The following is a 26,710-nucleotide window of genomic DNA, read 5'->3' as shown; positions in this document are numbered from 1 at the left end:
AAAAGCAGCCAAATGGGCAGTATGTAAATGAATGAGTGTGGCCTGTGTTCTAATACAGTTTGATTCACAAAGACAGGTGGTGGACTATCATTTACTGGCCCTTGCTCTACTTCCACATTTCTCTCTTCAGCTATGACACCTGCTTTTTAACCTACTCACTGAATTGTTAATTTAAATTATTAATTTTTTTAGTTCTAGAAATTCTCTTAGGTTCTTTTTAAAATCCATTTGGTCATTTCTGAGTAGCTCTCATTCCTTTCTTGGCTTTTGTTTCCTTTTTTGTTTCCTTAGACCTTTTATAATTAGTTATTTTGTATTCTGATCATTGCAATAACTAAAATTTCTAGGTGTTTATATCCATTGTTTCTGCTGATGTTTTTGCCATGGTCAACCGTTTGCTTATTCTGCTAGCAGTTTTTGTAGTAAGCACGTATACTTGGACTAATCTGTGGAAATTCTACAAGGCTAGGGTTGAGAATGCTTGCTTCCCAAAAGTATTTGCACTTGCTTTTACTTGGTGATAGGAGGTGCTACTGGAGCTGTTTTAATTTCCATCTTGGAGATTCCTCGATTGCACAGGTGGTACCCAGTTTAATGAGGTCAGGCAAGTGGTGCATATTCTCAAGAAAGACTCTTCACTCAGTCTATAGATGTTGTACAAACAGACAGATTTCCTTGTTTGTTCTCCTTTGCAAGGATATTGATTTTCTAGCCCATCCTTTCACTGATAGTATAGCCCATTCAAGCATCCCATTTTCTGCAGGCATCTCAGGTTTAGCAGCCCATGCAGATTAGGTCTCTGAGCCTGTGGTACATTCCCTTGAACAACACAGCTACAGAGCCTCCTTGGAATCGACATTTGCCCCTAAGGCAGCCCTGGTGTTCACATTCACCCCTACTTTGATTTCAGCTCCTAGTTCATTTTTATTTTCTTGCTCTTGGGAGAACTTTTTAACTTTTTTATAAGTACAACATAACATTTAACAGTGTATTTGCTATAATTTATTCAGTGTTTAGGAGTTTTGTAGTGAAGAGGGACTTTTGGAGTATCACATCCGTCTACTATAATAGGAGCAGAAATCACATGATAAAACTTGCATTTTGAGAAAAACATTTGGGCATCTCAAAGGAGAACCTCCTGGGACTCTCTCCCTAACCCCTCTGCTTCAAGTGGCCCCTGGTTAACTGCTGCTCATCCATTGCATCTCAGCTTTAATATTCCCAAACTGAATCCTTACCTGAAATTCAAACTACATCAGAGCTTTGTACTTCCGCCCTTCTTAAATGTAATGTACACTTAGTGTCTTAATTTTTCTTTTTTATGCCTTTCCCTATTATAAATTCTATTAGGGAAGGAGTCATTTCTGTTGTGCTTATATTGTATCCCCAGGACCTGGCCAGTACTCGATAAATATTTGTTGAGTAAGTAAATGAATGACATTGGACCATATGTTTACAAATTTTATAGGTGACATGTTGGGGCACTTCATAAATAGATCTCACAATTACATGTTCTTCATGAATTAAATGCAGTGAGATTTATGGCCCGTGGAAAGACCCCATGTAACCAGCAAGATTGTGCCATTTTACAACATAGAAATTAATAAATTAAAACAATGAAATACCCTTTTTATATATAAAATTGAAAATGATTATAACAAATGATAAAGACCACAGCTGATGAGGTTAGAGGGAAATTAATAATTTCACACACTGTGGATTAGAGTATAAACTGGTAAGTGCTTTCTTAAGAAGCAGTTTTGTGATATGTATCAAATGCCTGAAAATGTCATCTCATTTGTCTTAGGCTACCATAACAAAATACCATAGACTAGGTGGGTTAAACAACAGAAATTTATTTTCTAACAGTTCTGGAGACTAGAAGTCTGGGCGCCAGTGTGGTTAGGCTTTGAGGAGGACTCTTTTCCTAGCTTGTAGATGACTGTCTTCTCTCTGTGTTCTTACAGAAGAGAGAGAAAAAGATCTCACTCTTCCTCTTCTAACAAAGCCACCAATCCTATCAGATTGGTGTCCTAGCCCTGTGACCCCATTCCAACTTAAGTACTTCCTAAAAGCTCTGTCTCCAAACACAGTAATATTGGGGGTTGGGACTTCAACATACGAACTTTTAGGGAAATACAGTTTGATCCATAGTACCATTTAACCTAACAATGTACTTTCAGGAATTTATCCCAAGGAAACAATCAGAGATGGGTTAAAAATATTTAGTGTAAGATTGGTTATCGCAACAGTGTTTATGGTAGGAAAAAAATGGAAAAAGTCTAAATTTCTACTAATAGAATATTGGATTAATATATTATGGTGCTAAAGACTGTCATACAGAGTGAACTTAGTCACAGAGTCACTCTATATGATATTGTATAATATCGCTTATATGTGGAATCTAGAAAAGTGGTACAGATGAACTTATTTGCAAAGCAGAAATAGAGACACAGATGTAGAGAACAAACATATGGATACCAAGGGGGGAAGTGGGGGTGGGATGAACTGGGAGATTGGGATTGACATATACACACTACTATGTATAAAATAGTTAACTAATGAGAACCTACTGTATAGCACAAGGAACTCTACTCAGTGCTCTGTGGTGACCTAAATGGGAAGGAAATCCAAAAAAGAGGGGATATATGTATACGTATACATACTGTATACTGACTCACTTTGCTGTACAGCAGAAACTAACATAACATTGTAAAGCAGCTATACTCCAATATAAATTTTTTTAAAAATACATGGTACATCCATACAATGAAATATCATTCTTCCATTAAAAAGCATATATTAGAATATTTAAATGATGTGAGAAAATGTTTATACTTCATTAAAAGAATCAAATTATACGTTAGAATGTGCAATATATGTATAGATTTATAGAAAGAAGGCTGGATTATATTTACAAAATGGTATTACCAGTTATTTCTGATTGGGCATTTAAGAAAACTTTTGTCTTTGTATTTTTCTGAATTCTCCTCCCAAATTATGATGTGTATATAGTTCTTTAATTTTTTAAAAAAGTTATTTTTAAAAATAATATTAGGTATTAGGCAGAGATGATACTTATATCAGAGAACACTTATCAACCTTAATTCTCTTTATTTTTAAAATCCTCTTGATATTTTATTTTTCTTGAGTTCTAGAATTTTGTGCAGTATTGATTTTAGTTGGTTCCAGGAGAGGACAGTTATGAGACACCTTGATACCTGTCCTTGACCTGTCTGTCCATCATTACTTCACCACAAAAACTAAGTCACAAGATCACGCATCTTCATAGTGTCAGATTCCTGCCTTTTTTTTTTTTTTTTTTTTGTAGAAGTATCTAAAACCTCCAAAGAAAATAGAATACAGTCGGAAATTCAAATATGGAAAGGATCAGGAGGGAGGAGGGTTTGGAAAAAGAGAATATGATTTTTAAATTTCATTTCTGAGATATTTTCTCCTAGAAAATCTGTTTCTTCTATTTCAATGAATGTATAGGGATAGAATTAATTTCTTCTTCTGGATATTTGAAAATTTCAGGGGAAGTAAAAGGACACTGATTATATATTATATGACCATCCAAATGATACATCATTTTGCTTGAAACAATAGGAGGTGTTATAGATTTGAGAACAAAAATGAGAGATTATTGTTTTCTCCCTTACCTTCCACCATTTCTTATTTTCTTGTGTGCTGTATCTTCCTCTTTTTTTTTTTTTTATTCTGTTCACAAATGGATATTGGTGGGAAATACACGAAGTGCAAAGTGACTTTTACCTGCTGTGCTGTAGGCAGAATTGACAATTCAGAAATACCACCCTCTAGGTGTCTCTCCCCTTCTCACTCTCTCTGGAGGAAGCTAAGATGTCATACATTCCTCATCAGAGAGGGCAGGTGAAAAGAAGCCTATAAGAAATTCAAAAGCACCATGAACTTTGTCATTTGCCCACTCATTGCTTGCAAAATATCTTTTACCACAAACCACCAAACTGCCAGGACAAGCAAACCTACCTGAGGAGTTTGGGGAGGGAGGGAGTATGAGGTGGGAAGGTAAAGGAAATCTCATCAATTTACAGAACTTTTCTATATATTAACTCCTGGTGTATTTATTCAACCCACAAACTTCCCAAGCACTCTGTTCCAGGTGGTATGTCCACTCCTAGAGATTATAAAGCGAAGGGCACATTTATCCTTCAAGTATCTAGCAGCTGTTCCACTGATAAAAGTGATTAAGAAAATAACCATAGAAGATGTTATAGTTTTCACTGAGTAATAGAACAAATGCTCATCAGCACTAAATAGTGCTTTTTAAGTGGGAATTGTGGGGAGATCCCATGACTAAATAATTCTCGGATGTGCTATTAAAACAAATTAAACCCATTTCTTTACTGTCAGCCTTCTCAGACCTCACTGTTGCACTAAGAACCTCCAACAAGTTCTCATGATTCATGGTGTTCAAAAAAAAAAAAATAACAGGGGGTGTTTCACCCTTTTTGTTGGAGTGTGTCACAGAACCATTACTCCTTAAAATATGTTGGCAGCCAGTAAATCATCTTTACCTAAATTCACCCAGATGAAATGGATGTTAAACATGCCAGAATTAGTCTGTATTAGCCTTATGGGCCTCTGAGATGTTGTATGATACTGAAAAACACATGAACTGTCTACTGTCGAGCCAAGGGAAGTGAAGTTACTGGGTTCGTCCACATCAGAACGTTTAGGCAGATCCCCTCCTTGATATTTTCTCTTCTGCTCAAATACCCAACTCTGCAACCCAGTTGTGTACTCTTCTCCTCAGATCTTTCTTGAAATACAGTGGAATCATCATTTCCCTTCATGGAAACTATTCTCTGAACTACCCCCAAAGCCATCAGAGATCACAGGAAATGGATGGGTAATACTGTGCATGCCTCTTGTTCCGGAGTTGTCTTTTCAGAGCATCTCCCTCACTTTAGAGCTTATGTTGTACTCCTTACAGAAGGAACTGGTAATCATGACAAGATGTCACCTATACAGAAAGGATTCTGTTTGCTTTAAAATGCCTAATATGCCAGATTGATGACTAGCACAAAATATAAAATCCCTTGGTTCATGGAGGAATTGAGTAAAATTAATTTGTACAGGCCTTACTATGTATAGGAACTATTTTTTGGAGGAATCCGCCTTTCAAAAGAGGTGTTCTCTGTGTGCGTGGGTGTGCGCATGTGCACTCATGTGATGGTTTCTGTGAAAACAGAATATGACCCATAGGCAGATGTAAGATCAGTCTATCAAGTATGAATCTGGGGCAGAAAGTTGTGTTGTATGATCCTGTTTTTTAAGAATCTTTCAAGTATAATTAACATAGACACAACTGCATGTGGTGTTCAATTGCTTATTATGTAATACCGGAAGGAAGTTCTGTGTCATAGCTCGTTTGACAGTATCTATAATTAAAAGAAGTGTACCTGCTTTATAACTTGTTCATATCTTAAACTTATTTCACAGAACACTCTATTTTTATTAAAATCATGTAACTTCTATACAGGCCTCAGGAAAAAATGAAAATGTTAACTCTTGGTACATGAACATACACTTCCTTCCCATTGGAACCACTTTAATATAATAATATAATAATATAGGCATAGAGTTAAACCCCAGTTAACATTCAAATCAGAAAGCTGGTCTTCTTTGTTAGAATTTTAAATAACCACATTTTAACATCATCTTTTTATCAATGTCAAAGAGGCATTATTATTTTTGCTTTTATTATCTCAGGAAAACAATTCTATTCTTGAGATTTAAACCAATTCATTTCATTAATAATTAAAATGGCAGGTAAACACAAAGTTTTCTGCTAAGTGTAAATACATGCTAATTTTTTGTTAGAGATACCCAGAATTCTTAACTGTAATTCCTGTTCTAGCTTGCTTTTCAAAAAATTTTCTATTTTACCTACTGTTATATAATAAAAATATTCCAAACAATTCATGCCATATTAATACTAATAAGTAATAATATTATGTGATATTACTAATTCATGAATTCTTATAATCATATATAACTGATACTTTTTATTCTATATAACACTAATTCATTTCTTTAGCATTTATATATTGAATATTAACTATATGCCAGCTACTGTTCTGTGCACTAGGAGTACAGCACAAAGAGACAGATAATAAACAAATAAATATATCACATGTCAGACGATGGCAATATATACAATGGCAAGTAATAAAGAGGCCTGTGGAAATGGGAGATTACACTCTTACACCAGATGGTTAGAGATAACCTCGCTAATCCTGAGTCATGTCGGTAGAGATAAGAAGGACGTGAGTGAGCAAGCCATGTGTGTGCATAGGGAAAGGCTCCTGGGCAGTGGAAGCTGCACGTGCAAAGGCCCTGAGGCAGAGCATTCTTCCTATGTTTGAAGACTAGCTAGGAGACCAGCATGGCTAGAGTGGAGGACTTGCCATGAGGGGGCAGAGGAAATCAGAGTGGGCTTTGGCTTTTACAATGAGTGTTACCACTACAGGGATATGACTCACACTTGAAAATGGCTCACAATAGCGTGTAGCCAACACTCTGACAAAGAAAAGACTGGAGGAGAGAGAGACCAAGGAGGCTACAGCCGTACTCGGGGAAGAGCTGAGGATGACCGGAACCAGGGGAGCAGCAGAAGTGGTCAAGGGTGGTCAAGTTCTGAATAGGTTTTGAACATATAGCTGACAAATTAATTTATAAACTGAGCTTATAAAACTATTATACTTTGAATCTCTGTTACCCTGAGTCTACTAGGCAAATGTGCATCAAATGTAACTGGTTGAAATATCTCAAGGATTCTGCAAGTACCTATGTCGTAATGCACGAAAGAGCAAATTTTAGGATTTCCTTTGTTAAGGTCTTTTTTAACTGAATCACTGATTCAGTGGTAGGTATTTTAAACTGTATTGGTATTTAAGCTCTCTGCCTTATACAAGTAACATAGAAAATGTGTGATGTGAGGAAGTGTATTTAAAATCGTTCCACCATTGTTGCTTCTCAAATATAGCTTCCATTTTTTATTAGGGATTTTTCGTATTGTTCTTGATTTTCTGTTAAAACACAGAGGAAAGACAATAAGGCATGGGCACTGAGAGCCTCTGATTTGGAATGCGAGAGACCTAGATTCAAGTCCAGGCTTCTGTCCTTACAAGCTGTGTGACCTTGGGGAAGTCACCTAACCTCCCTGAGGGTCAACAGCCTCCTCTCTTGGGGACTAGAGAAAGGATTGCTGTGGGCCTCCTATGTTGTTATACATATAAAACAGAACAGTACGAGGCACATTGATAATTGCTGTGTTTGTTTTAATAGCAACCATGACAAGAAGATATTGATGACAGAAGTATTTGCATTTACTAAGTATTTGCATTTACTAGGAAGAATAATTTTAGAAGGAGCTGTTACTTTTAGGCTTGACTGCAGCAAAGTTGCCATTTAGCCTCAATAATTTAGATATAGAAGGCCACTTCATACACCTAATATAGTCTGGTATACACATTAAAATAAGGATATGTGAATAAGGGTAAGTCCAAAATATAAAATGTATTTAACCTGTCAGATGTATACGTAATTTAGTAATAAGCTCAGTGAAGTGACAGCCCTTCACTGTGTATAACAGTCTTTATCTCCGTGAAAGTGACATGAGTGACATTCCCCCCGACTGACTTTTCTCACTCTTCATCGACTGAACCCCTGGCCTCATTCAGTCAGGTAGGCGATGTGCCCCAGCGAAGTTTCATATGACCCACCAATGTACTCTGTCACTGTGGATTACAATCTCCTTTGACAGTTGAAACAAACAGTAAATTTCACTCAAATATAATTGTGTGGCATCTGTCAGAGTGCAAGGCCAAAGGACCATGTCAATCTTCAGAACAATAAAGAGAAGTTCTTTGCTCTTTTTCATCAAGTTTGCATAGGTGTATTTAGTGAATTGACCACTTGCAACTTTGTGGTATGGGATGTCTTGCTGTCTATGTAATAGCATAACGTAGTTATAGTTTTTGTCTGCCCAAATTCCCAAATTAATGATTTATATAGAACTATCCAATTCAACTTTTGTGATCATTGGCAATAGTTATGCTTAGGTTAAAGTCTGGGTTTTGTGCTATTATTTGCTTGGTAGGAATTGACTTTGAAGTAATATGTGAAAAAAAAATCCATTGTTAAATTATTCTGAAACATTGGGGTTAGTTCATAGTTCATTGCTCTAGAATTTAAAATCAGACTTTCTTTTTTCCTTCGTAAACATTTTGAAAGACCAAATATTTTGCCCTTAGTTTTTCTGCAGTTAACATTCAAACTGCATTTTGATGGATCAGAATGAAATGTAATTGTAAGTAATATTTTCAAAGCATAAATTCAAGCAGGATGCAAGTTTCTGAAATAACAAATTATTTACTCTGTTTTAGAAAAAAATTCTCAGATTTAAATGATGCTTTTTTTTTTCTGGGAAAAATGATGCTTTGATATGAATAAAAGATCTTTAAGCCAGTATGATTCAGGTATAACTTTAGAATTAATCGCTTTTATCCTAACTGACTAGTTTACAAGCATCAAAAATGCACATACACACACGTATAGATGTCTAGGTAAAAAACAGTGGGAACAGCAAATAAAAATCTTGTTGGGAAAGTTATTTTAAATACCCATTTTTTTCATAATCCTCACTTGTACCTATTTTATACATAAACATTAAACATTAGTAAGTTCAAATGATAAATCTTTGGAAATTAAAACAATCTTTAGAAAAATAAGTTAATTTGAGAAGATATGATTGGTGTTAAGAAATGCAAAAGATTCATTTTGTTGAAATATATAAATATTTAAAGTAAATGTGAAATTAATGTATCTCATTCTCTGTTTTAACAGACAGTGAAATTCATACATTCAAAATTTGAGATGACTGCTATACTACCAGATACTTAAATGGATATAGAATAAATTCTGAATCCCTATTAGATATATTTTATGTTTTCAATACTAATCTTAGTAAAAGAAGACCTCTGTTCAGTCTTTGTTGCTACTTTTTTTTTTTGGTTGTGTTGGGTCTTCGTTGCTGCACACGGACTTTCTCTAGTTGCGGCGAGCAGAGGCTCCTCTTTGTCGCGGTGCGCGGGCTTCTCGTTGCGGTGGCTTCTCTTGTTGCGGAGCAGGGGCTCTAGGCACACAGGCTTCAGTAACTGCAGCACACGGGCTCAGTAGTTGCGACTCGTGGACCCTAGAGCACGTGGGCTTCAGTAGTTGCGGCTTGCAGGCTCTTGAGCGCAGGCTCAGTAGTTGTGGTGCACAGGCTTAGTTGCTCTGTGGCATGTGGGATCTTCCCGGACCAGGGATCGAACCCGTGTCCCCTGCATTGGCAGGAGGATTCTTAACCACTTCACCACCAGGGAAGTCCCTGTTGCTACTTTTAAAGGTACTACTTTATTTATAAAGTTGATACTTTATTTCATAGGCATATTAGGTTAAGCACAAAAATCTTGAAACATAGGTGATCTTCTCTGTATGTTTTTATTCAAGTATTCATGTTTCATTTATATTTAAACAAAAAAATAGAGCAGTAAACCACTGCATGAATCCAAAATGTCTGTTCCTTACAACCATTAAAATTAAATCTCCAGTTTCACATTAGCTTAATTTTTATTTGGAAGAGAAGGAGTTAAGACATTTTAGCTTACATTCAGTATATTTTTTTATAATAATTCCATTCAGGATATTTAATTGGTCAAATGTTTGGTATCACTATAAAACACTTTTCACTGTCATTCTCAAGGACTAGTCATTGTTTTCTGTAGATCTGAAAAATATTTATTGTAATCCTTTACCTTGAAGGCTGTCTAAAAGAGAATAATTCTGTTCCATTCATTCCAGGTCAAAATATGAAGCAAATGGCTATAAATATCTCCAATAAATTTCCACCGTAGACACAAGTAGTATGTATACTGTGAACCAATATGCATTTTCCTTAATTATTTGGATTTTTCAGGGAAATAGAAAGATATAAAATTTATAAAAGTAAATGTTCAAGGGACTTCCCTGTTGGTCCAGTGGGTAAGACTCCACGCTCCCAGTGCAGGGCGCCCGGGTTCGATCCCCAGTCGGGGAACTAGATCCTGCATGCACACCTCAACTAAAGATCCTGCACACCACAACGAAGATCCCGTGTGCCGCAAATAAGACCCAGTGCAGCCAAAATAAATAATAAATAAATAAATACTTTTAAAAAAAGGTAAATGTTCTATCACAATAAATTACTGACTCTCCTTTTTTTTTTCCCCAGGCCTGATGGAATCGGAACTATTTCAATGGAAGAAAAAGAGAAGTTTGAGGAGATAAAGGAAAGACTATCTTCCCTTTTAGAGAATCAGATAAGCCATTTCAGGTATATACTCCATTAGTACAAGTGTGTGTTTCTTTAATTCACTCAACCCTCTAATCCCCTACAAATGTTTATTATGTCTTTCTGCTACTGCTCAAGCGCAATCGGTAGCGTCTCCTCCATTGCCTGCAAGGTATGATCCACGTTCCTAGGTCTGCGTTCTGCTTCTCAGCCTGCCTTCAGTTTGCACTACTCATTCAGTAGGCCCCGCTCCCTGCAGTATCCTTTCCACTGGCCCTCTTGCTAGCCCTGTGCAGTTCTCAGCCTTGCATAGCCTCTTCCCCCAGCTCTGGGGGCTTTTCCTCCCTCTCACTGCATAGCCAGGCAAGGAGACGCTCAAGCCCCACCTTCACAGGGGAGACTTTTTCATTTATTCCAGCAGAGTGGAAAAGCTGAAGTCTTTTTAGCATTCATCATCTGTACTATGCCCTAGTCACCTATCATATAGTCCTTGGTTATCCTTTTATTTACATTCTGTGAGAATAAGGACCACAGTGCGTCTAGCGCAGTTTCTTTGCCAAAAAAATTAAGTATTGATACTAAGAAGCATTTGCAGGGTGAAGGATAAATATCTTGATAATATTATTTTCCCCTGATTATAGTTAGCTTAATAGAACCTAATGGTTAAAAACAGAAATACACCTTTTTCTGTCAGTCTCATTAGATCCTATAAAATGTTGCCATGTCAGTGTATTGCATCTTATAGCATATTTGTCATGTTGCAGGTATGTCATTTCATGTGAACTTACTGAAAAATAAATTCAGTTAGTATTCCCCCTCAACAGTTTGAAAACACTGTTGTTTAACCATGTGAACAGAGTATGGCTGCTCTGGGCCTCAGTTTCCTTATTTGTAATATGAAAAGCTTAGACTCTGATTTTAAAATGATAGTGAAGGAAAAAATTATCATAGGATATACTATCCATCTGTTTCTCTGCATTGGTGTTTTCATCTGGGGCTGGTACCACCACCTGAAGGTAAGTGAATGAGGGAGGATTTTCTTTGTCATGATAATTGGGCATAGGGGCAGTCATTTAGTGCTGGATTTAGAAATGCTATGCATGGAACAGTCTCACATTGGAGAACTGTTCTTCCCAAAAGGCCAATAAATTCATACTAGGAAACACATTTTCAGAGGATGTTTCTGCATTTGCTGTTAAGAGTATTGTCTTTTAGGTTGTGTAGAGACCCTTATATTTATTGTGTCTGTCATTTAATGAAAATCAATATATAATTTTCCTGTTTTTGACATTATTGAGACAGAGCTGATCATTCAGTTGACTATATACATCAGTAACTCTAAGTCTCTATGGTTATTTGTAGTAGTGCTTTCATGTGCAAGTAACAAATCCTACCTCAAACTGGTTTAAACAAATAAATGGATATGTTCACTTACATGCAGGTCTCAGATAGGCTGGACTTTAAGACAGGCTGAATTTAGTAGCTGTAGCTCCATTTCTTTGTAATTCTCACACGGCTATTCTCCTTCATGGGATGGCTTTATCCCCAGATGGGTAACAAGACCACAGAATTCCTTGGCCTCACATCCATACATGCCAGAGTTGAAAGTGAAGGTAGTAGAGGCTGTCTCTTTCTGTGATTCTCTCTTAAGATGAAAAGTTTCCTTAGAAGATCCTAGCAAACCAGCCCTCATATCTCATTTGCCCTAGATAGGTCATAGGCCCAGTCCTGAACCAAACCCAGGGGCCAGAGGAAGCCCACGTACTAGATCCTCCGTCACTGACAAGCCATGGGACCGCCATGATCGAGTTAGCTTGGTGAGAGCCAGCCCACCAGCGGGTCCTGTCCCCCACAGTGCTTACAACTACACAGTCGAGGCAGGGAATGACAGTTGTCCACATCATTTATTGTATTAGTATTCTCTCTCTTACAGTTTTGTTTCTCTGTTTCTCTTAATAATGTCTGTAAAGATGTACGCTAGAATTCTTTTTCGTTTTTATTTCTTTGATGTACTATAAAGAACTAAACTAAACTGGTCTAGACATTTTAGGCTGACTTTTATATTCCCTTTTGATATTTGTAGAGTTTGTATAAATTTTACCAGTTTTATTTTTCCTGAGTCCATAGAAAACTGGATAAGAGGAAATGGGATTAAAATAAAACAGAGGAAATTTTAGGTATCCATATAGGCAAATTTAGGAAAATGTTTAAATTGTCCATGAAGATCTTCCTAAGGATTCTACCAAATGATCTTCCTTAGGCACTTACATTAAAATTTAGAAAGAACGTAAATTACTTATCAACTCACACTAAAGAAGTAACCAGAGTACTATTAATAACTCTTGTATAGAAATTTATTTATTCAGGCCCAACTGTATTTCAGAAATGGATTTCAAAGATACAGGTAAAATAATAAGGCAAACTAAATTAAACATAAATGAGGAACTTCTGGTTAAAGACAGCAGATTAAACGCATGTCTGTCTCAGTTTCCTCACAGAACCTAACCAAAACAACAGAACAGTATTTTTCAGAAGACATAAACCCACAAGGACAGCAAGAGTAAGAGGGAAAAAAATGGAAAAAATAAGTTAAAAATGTGGAAGTCAGATGGATGGATGGTATCTAATTTAGTCACCCAGGAAAAACTGGATCATAAACGGGCAATGGGGAATACAGAGAAGCAATCTGATTTGTCATACAATCACCAAAACGTTTGGAATTGCCAGTTGTAAGCCCTCCTGGAAATTAAGAGTAAAGGATGATTTGTTGTAAATCTGCTTAAGACACACTTAGATCCCCAGATCTCCTTTCCACCTCATCAGCCAGGCCACTGCCCCTCCCTTCCCCTGGAAGAGCACTGCAGGTTTATTCCCTGGAGAGGGTAAAATTACAGGGTACCTGGGCTGTGGTAGAGGAGGGGAGGAAACAACAGGCACAGTTGGAGTTCGGGATTTCATAGAAACATGGGGATTAGATAAATGGTTATTCTGAAATCTGAGAATCACAGCCTTCTCCTTCCAACTCACACACTTGACACCGAAAATGCTGGCAGGCGGGCAGGCAGGCAGGCTTACACTTTCCATACATATTGTAAGTACCTTCCCCCCCGGGCTCTGACTAGCCCAAGAGAAAAGACCTAAAGCTGTGGAAAAGAAAGACTCCCACCGAAAATTCTTCAAGTAGATCAAATTGACAAAACACTGAGATATTTTAACATATTGAGAGAAGTTTTACCCACTTGGAATAGAGTTTGGAATTGTATTAGTTGTGTTAGAGCTTGGAATTGTATTAGATTAAGTACATAATAAAAAAAAGAAATTAAAACAAAGACAAATATAGCTAAGTATTATAAACAAAATAGTGACACTAGAAAGTAATCATATTAGATACATTTCATTTATCTAGGACGTTTATGTAATTAATGTAGATACTGAATTTCGGTCTAACCCACAAAAGTGATGTAACTGCATTAAGGGTAGGAGGAACAGAAATTATGTCTAGGGTGGTGGAAAGTGGTCTTAAAAAAAAAAAGCAACTTATGTCCAAGATGGAGTAATGGGATGATATTTACCCTCCCACCTGAAACAATTTTTTAAAGACAAAATATGTGGGAAAAAAATGCTTTTCAAGATATTAAACATAAGATAATAACAGTAATTCCTGAGAGATGGAAAACAATGGATAAGCCCTTTAATTGCCCCAGCTTACTGACAGCACAGTGTTTCTAAATCATGGTCCAGGGAGGAGGAATCTGGGTGGATCCCCTTGGACACCCTGACTTGAGGAGACAGAGCTGAGAGTCCATGGAGGGTAAGGCAGCCAGAGTTTTCAACTCAAAGTTCTAAAGGAGAGAGCAAAGAGACCTACAAGTAATATTTGCTGAGGGTCCTCCTGGAGTCTTCAGCTAAGTATTGATCTGTGCATGGATGTGAGGAAACTATTCAAAGCTGGGCAAAGAACTATGTGAAAGGATTACAGGGGTTTCTTTACACAGGGCTAAGAGTAATTCCAGTTTTCAGTATCTAGAGTGGAAACCTAATTCATGAGCATCAGGTAGAATACAGAAGGTTTTGCCTCGGTAGTGGAAAAAAATTAGCCCTAGAATAAACACTGTCATGGTCCCTCCTAATGAGGCTTAAAACCAAGATTCATATGAATCAAACTATTTTCAAGTAATTTAACTGCATTCCAGAACAAACTCAAGAATATTTAAAGAAATACAAAAGTGTTCAGCCTCCAAGAAGGTAAAATAACAATGTCTAGCATCCAGTCAAAAATTTCTAGGCATACAAAGAAGTAGTAAAATATGACCAATGAAAAGAATAAAAACAAGCGAAAGTGAAAATGACAGGGAAGATAGAATTAGTAAACAATAGTATCAAAATAATTATTATTACCACATGTCATATGTTTAACCTGTTAAGGACATCATGGAAAACCTACAACTAACATCATGCTTAATAGTAAAAAAGTAGGAAAGACTGAATGTTTTCCACCTACAGTCAAAAACAAGGCAAGGCTATCTACTCAAAAATCAATAATCAAGGTAGTGTAGTATAGAGAGTCCAGTAATAGACTCACATACATATGGTCAATTAATTTTCCACAAATGTACAGGTAATTTGCAAAATATACTTTATTCAACAAGTAGTGCTGGAACTATTGGATATCCAAATGTAAAATAAAAACCTGGATCCATACCTCACACCTGATCCAAAACTTAACTCAAGATGGATAGACATAGAAAACAGAAAATCTCTGTGTCCTTGGACTAAGCACAGATGCTTAAATAAAACACCAAAATCGTGATTCATAAATGGAAAAATATTACCTCGAACTTCATCAACATTAAGAACTTTTGATCTTCCAAAGACATTATAAGGGAATCTCAGAATGGGAGAAAATATTTTCACCATACATATCCCACAAAAGACTTCTATCTAGAATATATAAATTTATTTATTTATTTTTTTGGCCACACTGCATAACTTGCAGGATCTCAGGTCCCCGACCAGGGATTGAACCTGGGCCGCAGCAGTTAAAGCCCAGAATCCTAACCAATAGGCCACCAGGGAACTCCCTATAAATAACTCTTAAAACAATAAGAAATAAAACAGCCCAATAAAAAGTTGTTTTGACAGATATTTCACTAAAGATATGTGATGGTGAAAAGGCATATGAAAAGATGCTCAACATCATTACTCTTTAGGGAAATATAAACTAAAGCCACAGTGATTGATAGGAATGGAAAATGGTACAACTCATTTTGTAAAATGGTTTGCAGTTTTTAAAAATTTAAACACCTAACGTATGACCCAACTGTTCCACTCTTAGGTATTTCCCCAAGAGAAATGGAAGCATATATCCACACAAAGACTTTAATATGAATATTTATACCAGCATTATTCATAATAGCCCAAATATGAAGACAAGTCAGATGACCATCAACAGGAATGGATAAAAAATGTATTAGAATACTTCTGAGAAACAAAAAGGGATACATTGCAATAGCATGAAAGAATATCAAAACAGCTATGCTGAGAGAAATCATACCCAAAATAGTTCAATACTGTATGATTCCTCTTACATGAAATTATAGAAAATACAAACTAATCTAAATGACAGTAAATCAGTAGTTGCCTGGGCCCCACGAGTCGGGAGGAATCATTTGAGGGGCATGAATATATATATTGCCTTGATTGTAGTGATGGTTTCACAGGTGTATACATATGTCAAAACTTATCAAATTGTATACTTTAAATATGTGTAGTTCACTGTATGCCACTTACACCTCTAAATCTATTTTTTTAAAAAAGCTAAGAACTTCTCTTCCATAGTGGGAAGTTAGTAGGATAATATCTAAAACTGGAAAACTAAGAATTTGAAGTATTACCATGTAGGTTAGGGATATGACATTTAAATACCAAAAGAATCAGCTAAAAGTTAAAAACATTTTTTTCTCGAGAAATTACTTGGGAAATGGGGGTAGAACTGACATAAAGGATTTACGTTTTTCATAAAAATCCCCTTAGGAAAAGTTTCCTTTCAGGCTATGTGCATATATAACTTTGATAAAAACAGATACTGTATTTAAAATTTTAATTTAAAATTCAAAGAAAACCAGTTTAATCATTGGACAGGTCTATGCAGGCTCATTTATCTGTGTAATTAGTTGACTAAAGTGAAAATCAGCCTGACTTTGATTTATTCAGATTAGGTATTAAACTTGGTTGAATTTTATTTGTTAATTGAGTGTTTTTCACTTTGCTTAGCTATTACAGAGCTATCAAAGTGGTAAAAACCCAAAATATTTATCTTGCAAGGCAGAACAAAATGATTCCCTTCTTTTAAAACTTGTTTTGTGAAGATTAATTAAGCTTCTGTGTAGTTATTTTCTGTATTTTATTGATTCAGGATTACTTGTACTCTGTAAATGTGTTGAATTATTTACACATCACGGGCAGCTAATGCTAATTCAGAGCATACCCAGTGGGACCTCAGAGCCCTGAAATGCTAAATGTAATCTGGGGATCAGTAACATTCCATTCATAAAATGTGTCACCCATAGGTTAATGGAAATAAACAATAGGAAAGACAATGGGTGGATTATGCAGAAACACTGAAAAGATTTAAGCAGGAGGAGGGGACTACAAGAACCCAATTTGTGTTTTATTTAAACGTGGATTAAGGTTTATGGTATACAGAATGACTAAAGCTACTTTTACTAATTTGCTAATGCTCTAAAAAGCACCACTGTGCAGGAAAAACTCTTATCAAAATAAATTGGTCATGGTTTTTTATGTATGGGCGGGGGAGGTAGTAGGGGGGAGGAGGCATAGAGGCAAGATTAAGTGAAGGAAAATTTTAACAGTAAATGAAATGGTAAATGGTACTCTGAAGAAACACGTGAGTGGCTAGATTTATATGACACTTATTTGCATTTATCTGACGTGAACGGAAGTTTCACGAAACTAAAAGCTAAACCGAATATAAATTCAACTACTGCTTTGTGAGGAATCAGTCTTCCTCTTTCTCTTTAAAATTAGGTCCAGTAAAGTTTCTCTTTAAAATTTGGTCCTATAAAAGAACTTGAGCTTAAACTATATGTGCTTTTGAGGGAGACCTCTTCAAATTACAGTGTGGAAAAAAAGAATTTCTTTGTAATTATGTCTTAGAAAATATGTCTACTTAGTCCTTGGATAATGGCAAAAGACATGGAAATAAGTAAACTTTTCAAGTTATTAGTTTGAAGGTGTCTAAGAGCAAAATGGCAGTCCACGATGGCCCAGCTGCCTGTGTAGCACTTGATCTTGGGGCTGAGGCAGCGGTCAGGGAGGCTTTGCTGAACCTGGTTGAACAAGCGAGGTGCACCCGCAGGATGAAGTGGCCCTGACATTCTGTACTCTCTAAGTGGAAAGTGACCTGAAGGGGGACCCTCCTCTAAAGAGCAGTAAACCTGTCACCACCATGTGGCAGCTAACTTGTGAGGGACCCACTCATCCTCCCAGCTCTGACCCTGATTTCAGAATACCTGCCCTCCAGTTGATGGTGTGTATTAGGAATACATGGGACTAGAAATACTTCGGATAAATGACTGCGGGCAATAGAGCTGCAGAAGGTTTATGTTGGGGGATGGGGAGGTTGGAGAGCTAGACACCAGCAGAGACAGGCAAATGTAAGGACAAGGGGGGAGCCGGAACCTTGTTTCTCCTAGAAGTTATGTATGCAGTGTGTGTTTCCATCTTAAATCACACATAAATAAAGGAGGAAATGGGGGAGTCATTTCATTTTATCATAGAGCTTGAATAAGAACACCTTAAACAAGAAATTAGTAGGAAATGCATTTTAAGTTTCTCTTTACGTATAGGGCCCTAGAGATTCCTTTTTGATTACTGTATTTTTGTACATGTATCATCGAAACTTGAGAACCTTTTTCATCACAGTTTATACCTTTACTGTTTAAGACATTTAAATCATGGGACTAGGTAAATTTCAGCATTTAAAACTTTCCTGCATGGGTCGATGCCCTTTTAACCACTGTTTACAAATGTTCTCCAATAACACCAAGTTATAGAAGAGGGAATTATTTAGCAGTCTTGGATATTAAATGTTTGACTTTTTTGTTCCTCCTTTTTTTTTTTTTTTTTTTTTTTAAAGATACTGTTTTCCCTTTGGACGACCTGAAGGTGCACTGAAAGCTACACTTTCATTACTTGAAAGGGTATGTTTGAACATTACTTTGTAAGTACTATTTGCATTCTCAGTGGCTGTGTATTTTAGTGTTGAACTAGGCAGATGGTCCCATTCCTCATGAGTGTGATATCACCTGGGTCTGTTGCATTTCATCAGTCTCTCACTTTTTCTTGCTACATTCAAATTCTTCTATATCCTGCTTTTCCTCTCCAAAGCCTTTCTGAAGCCTACCACTGCCATCCTATGCTGAGTTAGGGTTAAAGTTATCTTCTTTTTGGTAGTATCCATTTTTCCCACCTCTTTTTTTCCCCTCCTTATTTCAGATAAGTACCGTTATCTGTTTTTCAGACTTTACAGTTGTCTTTTATTATCCCCCCGACTTATTTGTACTTCTGTCTGTCATATCCCTCATACCTATAAGAGTTTAACATTTAATATTCACAAACATATCATTTCTTTCATTCTAAGTTTATCTCAGAATTTATTTCAGTTCAATTTGTGTTACTTTGAAAGAATTCGTGAATTACAGAAATTGATGATTATAGAAGTCATGAAATTATAGAAATATACAAAAAGTAAATAGCAAATAAGGTGTTATACCCACGCTAGAAATCATTTATTAATGAAAGTCTATTCTCCACTGCTGTTTTTGTGGCAGATTAGGTGTAAAGGGAGGGGGGTGGGAAGGAGGTCCAAGAGGGAGGGGATATATGTATACATAGAGCTGTTTCACTTCGTTGTACAGCAGAAACTAGTATGACATTGTAAAGCAAGTCTACCCCAAACTATACCCTAATAAAAAAAAAAGGGAAGTATCCTTTCACCTGTCTATAAAACTGTTCACGTGCTAGTTGGAAGCTAACAACTTAAGTAATGTGAACAAGTTTTATTCCGTATCTGTATTAAAAAGAATATCTAGGGATCATCTCTATCTCTTGATTTGATTATTCCGGTCCTGATTTGTTGACTTTTAAGCACTTGGCTCTTGTTGATTTTTCTGCCCAAGGAAGTCCAGATAATATATTATTTATTCGCACCTCTGAAAAGCAAAAAGGGGAGACATTGTTCAGTGATTTAAGGATTTGGGAGAGGAGGGCTAGAACTGATGACTAAAGTGAGGTCTTTGGATTATAGATTGGTTTTATCTATATATCCCTGTCTTATCCTTGATTACTGTGAATTGTGTGATAGAAATATTATTGTCATAATTCTCTGTTTCATTAGCATTTTTATAATATTAAAAGCTGCATGTAACTCAGGCTTTTCAGAGTTTTCATTTCATCCTATCCATTAAGGTATCATCAATGAGATAAAACTCCTCAAAGGCAGCTTTGCTTTTTGGAACGGCATCCCATCCTGGGTACCTAGTACAGCCTCTCTATGTGCTGGTTTCCATGGCAGAACTCCCATCCTCCCCCCAGCAGGGAAGAGTTAGTAACAGAAGAGATGCCCTCGTGCCCTGTACTGACAGGTGGCAGGATGAACAGTGACCTTTATTCCAGTTACAGTAATTAATCATGTCTCTTGCTGAATTGAAAGAGAAATGATAAGGGCTATTTCTTCATTTTCATGTCTCTGTACTTACTGAAATCTTAGAAAAATAAAATCTACATGTGAATTCTTGATACAAATGGTGTCTTGGAAGAACTTGGGGCGGAAGCATGAAACACAAATTGTGTGTCTCCCTTTTTGCACTTGCTAGCCCTTTATCTGCGCTTCTCCAGGAAAGGGGATTTAGTTTCCCCACACACACTTCAAATGAAGTGTCCAGCTCCTAGATACTGTGAAATATTGCATGATTTCAACCCTAGACTCACCTCTGTAATAGATATAGACATTCTAATTTTAACAGCTATTTCTATTATTTGAAAGTTTGGCACCATGGGAAAGCTTAATAGTAAAATTAATCTTAAATTTAAATTTTAGTAATAATCACCTTAAAAATAATAGTGCCTGTTAATGCTTATATTTTTTTACTCTAAACAGAAGGATTTTTCTGGCAATAAAGAGTCTACTGTGCAGTTCTAATTAAAGTGCCAAATATATATCAGTGTGTTAAAGATTTTTAATGTGAAAATATGAAGAAAAATTTAATTTGATAGGGGAGGAAATTTGTAAGTGATAAAGTGTGCTGTTTTCAGAAGGAAACCTTGTCTGACAAAATGAAAATATGTCGTCAAGGATCACCGATGCTAGAATGATTGAATGAATTTGAGATTATAAAATCCATAGTGCCGAGGCTGATCGAAATAGAATGAAGTAACAAACCATGAAATGGATGTCTTCATGTTCTTTCAATATTTCTTTCAAAGTAAAAGACTAATAGGATAGTCAGAACACTTACAAAAGTATTGTCTTCTTTATGTTAAGATTTTGCTATACCTGTATATTGTAGAATTTGAATGTAAGCAAAGCACGGAAAGCCACATTAATTATATGGAAAATAGCGTTTGACTAATTGTATAATCAAAACTTACTGTGAGCAGTTTTATCACTAGGAAAGTTTTAAGGAAAATTATCAATGAGTCACTATAAAAGTACTTAAGTACATTATATTTTGAATTCTGGATACAATTGTATTTTCCATTTGCCAATATTAATACTTTTAAATGAAAAATACAAAAACAATTTAGGAACCCAACAGAAAATAATCAGTTTTTTTTTTTTAATTTCAGAAAGTTTTCCTTGTGTTTTAACATTTGATACTCCATTCATTTCACTAAGACAAAGAAGCTCCCCCCATCCCCAGCAGATCAAAATAACTAAAGTGTAATTAGTGAGAGTAGGGGTCTTGATTTTTATAAAGCCCGTAAATGATGCTTATTTTAATGGAATTTATGTTTTCAGATATATTGCTTAAAAGATATAAAGCTTTTAAATCAGGGATATGCAAGGTAAACTTTATTACAAAGTATCCCAAGGACTGTAATCCTCCTTTGAAACAGCTGCTCTAGTGGCGTTGTGGGTCCCTAGAGGAAAAGTGACAGTCACACTGAATGGTGGCTTGGGCAAGGGAGGTTTTGATGTGCATAAATGAGGCTTAGACAGGTGGGGCCAAGACTGGGAGAGATTACTTCCCGGCTGTGAAGTGCTGACTCATCACCTCCCCCAGTGTTACCTAGGACCCCTTCCTACCAATAGGTCTAGGGCAATTTGTGTACTTGTTTTTTAGTACGTTATGCCGTCTCTCTCGCTCTCTTTCTCTCTCTAGGTTTTAATGAAAGATATTGCCACTCCCATACCAGCAGAAGAGGTGAAAAAAGTGGTCAGAAAATGTCTTGAGAAAGCTGCCTTGATCAATTACACGAGACTCACAGAATATGCCAAGATAGAAGGTCAGTGCAGTGAGCAATTGCCGAAATGGCAGTGAGAGCCAACAGTGCCTATTAACTGCATTTTCTGTGAGAAGTCCTTTCCTTTCTTGAACAAACCTGTGCCATGGCAAAGGGAAATGTCTCATTAAAATCTCAGCTGGTGAACTGAAGAGCTTTTTCCTATTCATTGCCTTAATATGCCTCCTGGGACTCTGCTTGAATGAAAGACCCAGGATTCATGCTTAAGTTGTCCTTTGTTCTTATTTTGAGTTTTGAAGAAACCAAAACGTGTTTTCATGGGTTGTATTTTTTGACATTACAGTAAGTATGTCTAACATTTAAACTATGGGCAGTGTATTCTCTCCTGATCAGTAACAGTGTAGTATTATTTAATTTTATTTTTGGTTCTGTAGCATCTCTCAGAGAAAGAGGAAACTTGTTGATTATCGTGAGGGCTGAAATAAACTGATAGAATTTCCTGCAACTTTTAATTGCTTACAATATATTGATGCATTTGTAAGATTAGATCTCTTGAGAGGACTGTGCATTTTTTCTCTTTCTTCAGGTTTTATTCATTAAGGATAATTATTCATTTTATTCATTTAAGGTTTAAGATAACTTAGAAATACATAGATTGAAATTTGTGGCAAAGTCACACAATCAGCTTTTATCTGACAATCCTTTGACTGATATAATTAAAAGTAATAGAAATGACCTCAGGTTCTTTAATTATCATAAAACTAGCTTGTGTAATACATGTAGCATTAACTTAGGGAGGAAAAAAGTTTATAGTGTTAATACTTATCTCTAAAAATAAAAAGTAAATCATCTGTTAGAAAAAATTTAGTAATTTTTAATATAAAATTGTATTTAATGAATTATAAATTTATTAATTAGTTGATACTATGATAGATTCATCAAAATTGGGACATTGAAAAAGATGATTATAATTGGCTGTGTTATATCCTTTTTTCTCTCCAAATCTGATCAAGCTTTCTAACAAGCACGTGATAACCAGCCTCCTGAGTGATTAACAAAAAAGCCATCCCATCACTATAGCAACCAATATTATATCACGAGAGTAACAACATGAAACCTCCTTAGATACCAGTTTAACATCATTAATTATGATATCATGTTGTGTTAAAGCAGAAGCAATGAATATTAGGTCATTTGGGGAAAGTGGAAGATAAACAGATTGGTTTTCACATTTTGAATACTCCTTCAAACAATTTTCATGTTTTGGGAATATTGGGTATTGTGAACACGGATTGAAAGAATTGATATAAAAATAGACATATTAAAACCTTCCAAATCTGGCAAAGAGAAAAAAATTGTAGACAACCTGAGTAAACACAATATTGTTTTATCTAAATATTATGAATGCTGTCCAAAAAACTATGAGAATCCTTTTGGTCTTAACTATTTTAGTTATTTTTGACCATTACCTATCCAACAATACTGAAAAGATATGCAGTATATTTTTTGTTTTATCTCTATATTTATTTTCTAGTTGTAGAATCCATTTTAATATGAACAAATGAAGAACTTTCTTTTACTTGTACACAGCCATGGGCTCCTCTCATTAATCAGCTAGATAAACACGTTAACAATAGTGATCAGAAAGGAATAGTTATTCTTCTGGATCACACACAAAAACAAGTCTGTGTTAGAGAAAAGCCTAAAAGAGGACCCAATGGAGAGTGAGCAGGGAACTCTCCCACCTCTTCCTTTCTGGAGTCACCCCCTCTCTTATCTCGAGTCCAGTGTGAGAACATTCTAGAAAAAGGATACTAGAAATCTAGTCAGGTAGGACTGCTGAGCAGTCTCTTTTCAAAAAAAAATAAAATGCATACTTATTAGATAAGAAAAACTTTTATCCTTTTCATTTTCTCCCTTCTCCCCCTTTTTTGTATCTTAAAAAATAAAGCGCTTTGTTTTATGCTCGGGCTCAGACCAAGAACAAAGTCGACTTTAAGTTAGAAATAGGAAATGGGCTACTTTTCTTTGCTTGATTGGTCTTTTACGTTACGTGAGTGAGCAACACGGGTAGAGTTTGTTTTTCTCCTAAATTCTCTTCTCTTATGTTTTAGGCCCAGCAGAAAAGGAAACAGGTAATTAATGTTTGTGCATGCATGTACCATTATTTCTAATGTGGCGGTGTTGTGTTTTGATATGGATGAATAGCTCTTTCCTTTTCAGGGCTCCTGTTAGATCACTTTGACTAAGATACTGAAAAGACTTTGATTTTATTGGAACTGTTGCTAATGCTTTGTAGGGAAAATATAGGCCATTTATCTCTGCAAAAGTTCAGCAATGTTTTTTTGATATGAATTCAAAGCAAAACACCGGAGGCTGTATTAATGTTATGCATTAGGTTTTAACCACGTACACTAATCTTATTTGGAAGCTGTTGCCAATATTTGAAGGACTCTTACAACTAGAAAAGAGGACCATCTTTCTTTTAGCACTCTTGGAAGATAACCTGAGAGTAAAAATGCATAAACGCTATTAAGTAAAAAGTAAGCAGCTCTTAACTTTGAAAGTTGTTAATCATAGGAATGAGCAGAGGTTATAAAATCCCATTCTCAAGAAATTGCCAGGAAAGAGTTCTTCTCTGGGTCTCTTGAGTTTTTAAAGATTTTGTTACTTTTGTGTGTGTGCACGCGCACGCCACTTCTCACAGTTGTAATTAATTTAATTAATGGGCCATTATGTATTCATCCTGTCCATCTCTGCTTCAGCCTCTTGCAGGCTGGGTCTCTACTGAACTTGTTCACTGTTGTATCTCCAGCACCCAGCACTGTGCCCATGACACAAAGTAGGTACTTAGTAGTTGGAGAGAGACAAGAGGTCCATTAGTTAAGTTCCATTTGAAATCAGTGGCGTGAGAGACAAGTGATGAACCTTTCTAATCCGAGTTTTCTCATCTTAGTCAAATTTTGCATGCAGTCTTATAGACAAGTTTGCTTGGGTTGTTTTTAACTGAAGTCTTCCATTAAGGATGCTATTTCTTTTTTCCGACCTTCACTTCTTTTCCAGTATTTGACCTCAGAATGTGTCAGGAACAAAACACTCAGAGCCAGGAAAAGGGGAAAGAACACACCTACAATGATTGCTGAAGTGCACTTTAGAAAAGATGAATTAGAAAAAAATATTACCATCCCCTCTTATGACAGCCCACTGTGATAGCAGCAGTCCCATGATCTTTAACAGACTTTTTCAAAACCTCGTGTAGCATCTTATCTCCCACATTTCTGTGGTAAAAATAGTTTTTATATAATTTTCAAACAAGAAGTCTAGGGTTGTTAGTGGTTTTCCCACTTGCCATAGAGTAAATAAGTCAGCCAGCTGGGACTGGAGTCAGGTGTCCTGATCCCCAACTTACAGAGACGACGCTCCTGCCCCTGTGAAATAGGAAGGGGTCACCACACGCCATGACGAGGATGGAGCGGAGGCAGTTGCCCTGCTTGTGACAGTTGCTGTCTGCTGTGTACAGCACTTCCAACCAGGTGAAAGTCTTCCCTTCACTTGTGTTTAACACCGTACCATTGCTCAACTGTCTAGGCTGCAGACTCTGGGAAAAATACTTTTTAAAAGTCAAATGCTTGTATAGAAAAGAGAAAAAAATCAGTATAGCCTCAGTAATTTAAGTGAATCGAAGGGAAAGCTACCCTCCATTGAAGACTGTTCTGAAGTAACAGAAGAGAGGTTTTTAAGAAATGTAGTTATATTCCTTTAGTTGTATTTGGTTGCCAGTTAACAGGGTTACCTAGTGAATGTTCTTGGAGGTGCTTTTAAAAGTGAGTAAAAATGAGAATATCAGTTGCATGTGTAAGAGCTTAAATGCTTGATAAGACTTTGAAACAGTACTCTCTTGAGCATTATAATCATCATCCTCAGTTTGTTCCACATAGAGAAGAGTAAAATTTGGCTCAAGGTTTGTCATCATGTTGTCGTCTATTGACCTGCCTGTTGCTCCAGAGGTTTTTCATTTACACTGCTTCAGTAGTTCCTTAAACAACTCTTCAAAGACACAGACCTACTAGAGAATGGACTTGAGGATATGGGAAGGGGGAAGGATAAGATGTGACAAAGTGAGAGAGTGGCATGGACATATATACACTACCAAACGTAAAATAGATAGCCAGTGGGAAGCAACTGCATAGCACAGGGAGATCAGCTCTGTGCTTTGTGACCACCTAGAGGCGGGGGATAGGGAGGGTGGGAGGGAGGGAGATGCAACAGGGAAGAGATATGGGAACATATGTATATGTATAACTGATTCACTTTGTTATAAAGCAGAAACTAACACACCATTGTAAAGCAATTATACTCCAGTAAAGATGTTAAAAAATAAAATAAAAAACAAAACAAAACAAACAAACAAAAAACAGATATTTTACAGAAGAGGTAACTAAGACTTCAGAAAAAGGCGGTAACTGGCACAAGGTTGTGCTGCTATTAAAATTCAGCAGACCTGAGATTCGCACCCATGTTCCTCAGACACCAGAGGCCTCTCCATGCTCTCCCCATGGCTGCCCTGCCTCCAAGGCTGTCTGATCCAAAGTCATGGCATTTTCTGATAAACCCCTCACACACATCACAAAAGCCAAGGGTTAATATTGGTAGGGTCTCTTTTTCCAAAAATAATATTTATTTAATAATAGGAGCAAACACTTACATGCCAGTCACTATTCTAAGCACTTTACATGTATCTGTTTATTCTTTACAACAAGCCTTTACAGTAAATACTACTATTATTATTCCTTTTTTAGTCACCCAAAGCAGAGAGGTTATTATCTACCAGCCAGTCTCTGGTCACATAGCTAGTAAGTGGGA

The 26,710-nt window shown here is 36.3% G+C and overlaps 1 protein-coding gene across 22 annotated transcripts in view; it reads left to right on the top strand.

Annotated features, from left to right (window-relative positions):
* The window catches only part of CADPS2 (calcium dependent secretion activator 2), a 544,167-nt gene that overhangs the window by 398,553 nt on the left and 118,904 nt on the right, over positions 1–26,710 (top strand). For 15 of the 22 annotated variants that reach the window (XM_082472263.1, XM_082472258.1, XM_082472256.1 and 12 more), the window contains 4 exons: positions 10,301–10,402; positions 18,519–18,582; positions 21,766–21,889; positions 23,962–23,982. In XM_082472263.1, coding sequence (XP_082328389.1) covers positions 10,301–10,402; positions 18,519–18,582; positions 21,766–21,889; positions 23,962–23,982 — 311 coding nt within the window. The remainder of the gene's footprint in view (positions 1–10,300; positions 10,403–18,518; positions 18,583–21,765; positions 21,890–23,961; positions 23,983–26,710) is intronic. The other 7 variants (XM_082472261.1, XM_082472259.1, XM_082472267.1 and 4 more) reach the window with 1 other exon arrangement.

This window comes from Balaenoptera physalus (assembly GCF_965194825.1).
Source record: "Balaenoptera physalus genome assembly, chromosome: 8".
Classification (NCBI taxonomy): Eukaryota; Metazoa; Chordata; class Mammalia; order Artiodactyla; family Balaenopteridae; genus Balaenoptera; species Balaenoptera physalus.
Note: the sequence above shows the minus strand (reverse complement) of the source record. Positions and strands in the feature narration are given on the sequence as shown.